This window comes from Oryza glaberrima, chromosome 8 (genome assembly GCF_000147395.1).
Source record: "Oryza glaberrima chromosome 8, OglaRS2, whole genome shotgun sequence".
NCBI lineage: Eukaryota > Viridiplantae > Streptophyta > Magnoliopsida > Poales > Poaceae > Oryza > Oryza glaberrima.
Genome location: NC_068333.1, coordinates 20,379,393 through 20,385,901, shown reverse-complemented (window position 1 = coordinate 20,385,901; position 6,509 = coordinate 20,379,393). Strand labels below are relative to the sequence as shown.

At 40.6% G+C, this 6,509-nt stretch overlaps 1 protein-coding gene across 1 annotated transcript; it reads left to right on the top strand.

Annotated features, from left to right (window-relative positions):
* The first annotated feature begins 3,903 nt into the window (after positions 1-3,903).
* On the top strand, positions 3,904-6,260 carry LOC127781372 (alpha carbonic anhydrase 7-like). Its single transcript, XM_052308318.1, has 6 exons — positions 3,904-4,074; positions 4,177-4,501; positions 4,631-4,733; positions 4,988-5,155; positions 5,492-5,545; positions 5,923-6,260. The coding sequence occupies exons 1-6, from the start codon at positions 3,984-3,986 to the stop codon at positions 6,007-6,009; spliced, it is 828 nt and encodes a 275-aa protein (XP_052164278.1). The 5' UTR covers positions 3,904-3,983; the 3' UTR covers positions 6,010-6,260.
* Positions 6,261-6,509: the final 249 nt, after the last annotated feature.

Here is a 6,509-nt window from a genome sequence, read left to right as displayed (position 1 = left end):
CTTATAAATATTACGCATATGTTGCTGGACTTGATGCTTATAAATATTACGCATATGTTGTTGGACTTTCAGTTGAGTTTTAATAAGATAAAAAAATACCGCTGATTTCTATCTCTTAAAACGTGCGTTCGAAATCGCATTTCCGAATGTGCAAATGTGTAGTGCGTGTGCGTGTACTGTGTAATAAAGAAAATAAAACGTGTTTTAAAGCGCCCCGCTATAGTGGGAACTGGGAAGACGCCTAACAAATCCACCCTAGTACCCAACGTTCTCACCAAATCAACCTTTTCATTGCAAACACACACTTATCTACCGTTGACAAAAAAATTTTAGATAATGGATCAGCGTTTACATACACGTACGTACAGGTACAGCGCGTGTACGTCTACACATACGTACATGTAAGAAGTTAAGTACCAGTACAACGGCCGGGCTCGCAGCAAAACACGTGTGGTCAACCGAAAAATGTGTCACCATTTGCCTCTCGCTCGCCGCACATGCTACAAAACTGTGCCATCTTTGCCGGAGTAAACGCTGCCATCGCAACTCGCAAGCTCGCGCGTCCATATCTATCTAGAAATTTAACCGTTTCTCGGTTAACATCGCTCTTCTGCAAAGCAGCAAGGAGATAGTAAATCTCAGACGCTTATTTTTTTAATTTAACTGTAATTTTTGGATCTTTATTACATATTAATAGTTTTCACCGTATATTTTCCTGTGATAAAGAAGCTGATGGACTGATGGGGAGCTGACTAGCTCCTCTGCAGCTTCTCATGATCTGCTATCTCGTCAGTTTCTCCGTTTTTCTCTCGGTTGATCTGATCATCCAATGGGCTTATCTCCCGTCTCGAGTCATCAGCTGAGCAGGAACAGCGTTCCAAGTTGACAACTTGACCCCTCCCCTCGTGGCTCGTGCTCCAATACGAGGAAAAGAACGGACGAGTTCGTCGCCGTTGATTACTAGCCGTCTAGCACGTCACCGATGGAACGCACCGATTGACAGCCAAGAAGGGGTCTGTACCTGCTCTGCATTGCACACGCAACCCTGTTACTCTGCTCCAGTTGCAAACTTAGATTACTCGGGAGGCATAGAAAAATACCTATGCGTTGCAGCGGGTGAATGCTATTTTATTTTTATTATTGTTATACAGTTTAGCTAAGATAAAATTTAGTGTGAGAATTCACTTGAATATATTTTTTAGAAAAATTATGAGCTGTAATTAGGAGTCTGACTTTTACCTCAAGTTACCATACAAAGTTTTTTAAAAGAGATTTCTTACACGACTCATTTTGTATTTTCAAAAACAAACAAGCTTAATATCCAACTCAAACACGCATCTGTATTTCCAAAAGCGAACGACCTTAAAAACCGACTCAAATACGGATGACGTACCGAAACTTCAGTAAAAACATCTTTAGTTTTTATAATGGTAGAGATAGAGATACATATATCGTCTACAAAATTAATAAAAAATTTAAACAAATATGATATATCTAACATGCAAGCTCACGCATTCAACTTGACAAATAAAAAATAATAATAAATTTGACTATGATTAGCACGTACTATTTACACTTAAAAATATCATTTTTATTTCTATCAGTGCAAGTTCAATTTGAGTGTGTACGTATGTGAAATGATATGTCACGATTAATTTATCACGTCAACTTTTTTTTAGATCATTTAATAATTTTAATAAACAGATTGATACGCCATTCACTTGAGGAAGGAATAAACTTTCCTTCGTACTGACACCATGTGTCAGTGTTACGGATTATATATGCATTCTATACTTGGATTCATAGCAATTGAAATACCGTATACCTAGTGTTATAAAAAAATGTATATTCAAATATGGAAATATAGCAGATAAGAACAGAATCATTCCACTGGAACAGGAGATGTCAGAATCCAATATGGTGAAAGCAAGGTCTTATCTACCCATATAATATAAGGGCTCTCCGAGTTCTATTTGAAGAGAAAGTTGCATACCCATATAAATACAATGCCCCTAAAAGAGCGGAAATCCTGTTTGGCGATCGATCGCCCTGGGGATGGATCAGCGATCGATCCCTTCCCCCCTCCCTCCCTCCACCCCTCCACCTGGTTTCCTTTTTTGGCACTGTATTACTTTCCTATTTTAGTAAATTTATACACCTAAAGTTTATACACCTAAAGTTTAGAGACCAAAAGTTTATAAGTCAAAAGTTTATATATCCGATTTAAATTTAAATTTGAATTCAAATATTTTTTTATATATAGTATTTCTACACATCTAAAGTTTATAGACCTAAAGTTTATAGATCTAAAGTTTATAAGTCAAAAGTTTATATACCCGTTTCAAATTTGAATTTAAATTATATCTTATTCCAATTTGAATTTGAATTCAAATATTTTCTATATATAGTATTTCTATACATCTAAAGTTTATACACCTAAAGTTTATCGATCCAAAGTTTATAAGTTAAAAGTTTACATACCCGATTCAAATTTGAATTTGAATTATATGCGATTCAAATTTGAATTTGAATTATATCCGATTCAAATTTGAATTTGAATTCAAATATTTTATATATATAGTATTTCTATACATCTAAAGTTTATACACCTAAAGTTTATAGACCCAAAGTTTATAAGTCAAAAGTTTACATACCCGATTCAAATTTGAATTTAAATTCAAATTTTTTTTATATATAGTATTTCTACATATAAATTTTTCTAACTTTTGATTTTTAAAAAAATTTGTGTGGTGTACTGTTGTAGAAAGAGAAGAAGGGGAGGAGGAAGGGGGTGAAGAGGGATGAGTATAAGGGGAGGCGGGACAAACCGATCACGGGGCGATCGCCCATTAGCCTCCCCCCTAAAAGAGGAACATATCGAATTATAAGAGCCACAAGCCACATTGAGAGTTATATAGCTAGGAGGCCGGAAGTCAATCACTAGCCACCGACCCAGTCGTCGGATTAGTAATTGGCAGATTATAGTGTGTGTGTGTGTGTGTGTTGGGGGTTTAAATTAGTTAATTTGTTTCCATATTGTAATCAATGTGATACATCTCGGAGCTAAACATATAAACTCGATGAGGGTTATTACCCACCTTGGATGAATTTAGTCAGCACGAACTGGTTATTACTCATCCTTATGGTCTGAACTAGTATAAAATCCTTGTCCCCTTTTTTTTACTGCAATCTTGCGTACACTTTAGTACCAAAGATCCCCATACTCCACAAATACCATTATCGGGTATAGCTCTTCGACAACTCCCCCATTATAATCAGTGTGATAAATCTCAGAGCTATAATATATTCATGTTGTCTCTTTTTGACTGGGACAGCAAATCCTTGAGATTGACGAAGTCACCACATGCGTCTCGCTGTCGACAGGTACGTCGCCTGGAAAATTCGCTCCCATGTGGAGTCGAATCTAGGACCTCAGGTGCTATTAAGACTCTTGTAACCACTAGGCTACATACTCATCTACTTTACCACAATCTTATGTATACCTTAGTATCAGTCTCCCCACCATACCATACAAATATCATTATTGGGTATAACAAGTCGACACCATGGTGCAGATTGTTATAACAAGCCTCATCTTTCGAATGTACACATAGAGATAGTATACGTGTATGTCTATAGGAGTAAATTAATATACGCGCGTTGTGAGCTTCTTCATTTTTACGCTTCTTAAAGAAAAGATAGCACCAGTATAAAATAGCCTCCATTTCAGATCCGTACTGAAAAGCACAAGACGCGATAAAAAAAAGTTTTACTACAACTAGTTGCGTCTACATGTACGGACCAGTCGCCTAGTAGTTAGCAGTAGCAGGTTAGATTTGAAGCGTTCCAAGGTGATTACGCCACCTTCTCGCCTTCCTCGTGTATATATAGCACGAGTGCGCAGGAGGCACAGTTCATCATCCTCTAACCCCATCCAGCTCGAGAAGAACAAGACGAACACGCTCTCTTCCAAAGCTGAAAACATGGGTTCGACTCGCCTCCTCGTACTGCTCGCCGCCGCTTCCCTCCTCCTCGCCACCGCCGTCCCGGCAGCCAGAGCACAGGAAGAAACTGGTAAATCAACTAGTTGCTCGACCATTCTGAGTGATATATTGGTTTGTGACTTGTGAGTCTCTGATGGAGTTCTTTTGATTTGGTTGGCTTGGTTTGTGGTAGATCACGAGGAGGAGTTCACGTACATCAGCGGGGACGAGAAGGGGCCGGAGCACTGGGGCAAGCTGAAGCCGGAGTGGGCGCAGTGCGGCGCCGGCGAGATGCAGTCGCCGATCGACCTCTCCCACGAGCGGGTCAAGCTGGTGCGCGACCTCGGCTACCTCGACGACTCCTACCGCGCCGCCGAGGCCTCCATCGTCAACCGCGGCCACGACATCATGGTCAGGTTCGACGGCGACGCCGGCAGCGTCGTCATCAACGGCACCGCCTACTACCTCCGCCAGCTCCACTGGCACTCCCCCACCGAGCACAGCGTCGACGGCCGCAGGTGCGTCGCCTCGCCGACGAACGCGTGTGATTACACCCTTCTTAATTAGCGTTGACATCGCCGAGTCTTAAATGCTCGATCGATCGATCCGTACCACGCCGCTGACATCGTTCTCCGGGGTGCGTGCAGGTACGACATGGAGCTGCACATGGTCCACGAGAGCGCCGAGAAGAAGGCCGCCGTGATCGGCCTCCTCTACGAGGTCGGCCGCCCCGACCGCTTCCTCCAAAAGGTCCATATAATTACTCCCCTTAGATCTCCATGGCAACCCGCAGCACGAAAACACGAGTACGCTCGACTCATGCTGCGAGTTGCCACAAGTTATCATTGGAAATCAAATAATAAATATTAGAGACATTGAATTATTTGTCACTTTTAAGATGTGTCAATTAAAAATTTATCACTCATTATCTATAACATGTGGACTAAGAGTGGCAAATATTTAATTATTCCTAATTATTAACGAATCTGATATGATCTTTGCAGATGGAGCCATATCTCAAGATGATTGCGGACAAGGAGGACAGGGAGGAGAAGGTGGGCATGATTGATCCGAGGGGTGCAAGGGGTAGGGCCAGCGTGTACTACCGCTACATGGGGTCGCTCACCACGCCGCCTTGCACGCAGGGTGTGGTCTGGACGATTGTCAAGAGGGTAGGTTTGACTAAACATGAAATTTATTGGACATCAGGAATCCTTTTTCCCCCTTCTTCTCTGTGAAGTTTAAATGATTTTGATCATGACCGAATTGATAAACAAAAGCAAGAGATAAAGACATTCTTGCCTTCTTGGTGGGGTGGCTTTGCTGTCGGTTGGGTTTGGTGGACTGCATGTCGTGTCATGTTCCTGATCGAATTCCAGTTTCTTTCTTTCTTGATGTAGTAGTATACTTTTCCTTGTTTTGAACTAAAGTAATTAAGGTGGTGATTCCTTGCTGAAAACCAACAGTTTTTCTAAATTTTGATGTGTTCTTTTGCTTCCTTTTTGCAGGTTCGCACCGTGTCGAGGTATCAGCTCGACCTTCTCAGGGAAGCTGTGCATGATGTAAGCTTTAACTTGTTATGGTCGAATTTAATTTCTGGAGTTTAATTTCCATCTGAAAAGCATGCGAATTTTATGATTTTGACGTGAAGAACCCAAACCATTGTCAATAATCTTGATCCGTTTAGTATGTACTCATGGACGTATTGAAACCATATATGAAAACGACTGCATTAGAGTCTTTAGGCTGGTGCTGTTGTCTGACTGAGAGCAAGAGTACGAGTAGACTTGCAAACAGCAGACCTATGGAAAATAAATACAAGAAGACTGTTGAAATTTCAACATGTGTAAATGCTGAAGAAATATACATAAGATCAACTTTTTGGTTGATTTTTGAAAACTTTTGAGCTGAAGATTCAAGTAATTGCCGTACTTTGCAGGAAATGGAGAACAACGCGAGGCCCCTTCAGGCGGTGAACAACAGAGACATCTCCATTTTCCGGCCTTACCCTCATAAACGCTATTAATTAGCGGCGGATTTGTCGTCTGATGTGGATTGGTAGCCTAGAATAAATATACACATGCAGATAGGATCACACGTAGGGCTCATTTTGCCGTTCGTTCGATCCTTCTATCACCCCTCCTTTTCTTTTTCCTTTTTTTTTCTTTTGAGAGGACTGATCTCTCACATTTCGATATATAGCTGAGATTTTTGTAATTCTTTCCATTACTGTTCCTGGTTGATTGGATTGGAATAAAACACTGTTCATTAATTTCATGCCATGTGTGTAGCATGTGTGTTGATGTGGAGAGATTTGATTATTGTGGCGTACTAACCGGGGACACAAACTAAGACCCTTCCAGCTGTGCTGTTTGTCTTCTTTGTATAAACGAAGAAAAGGTTGATGATATGCTTATACTGTTTACATGTAACAACAAGGAAGTTGTTAGCTCAGTTTGATATATTAATCCATCATTCTGTTGATAAGACTATTCAATTGTGGCATTAGTTGCCTTCTTCCAAGAA

Coding starts and splice junctions, on each gene's coding strand:
- LOC127781372 (XM_052308318.1), top strand. CDS start 3,984: ATGGGTTCGACTCGCCTCCTCGTACTGCTCGCCGCCGCTTCCCTCCTC. Junction 5,156..5,491: donor TCTGGACGATTGTCAAGAGG/GTAGGTTTGACT, acceptor TCCTTTTTGCAG/GTTCGCACCGTGTCGAGGTA. Junction 5,546..5,922: donor TCAGGGAAGCTGTGCATGAT/GTAAGCTTTAAC, acceptor CGTACTTTGCAG/GAAATGGAGAACAACGCGAG.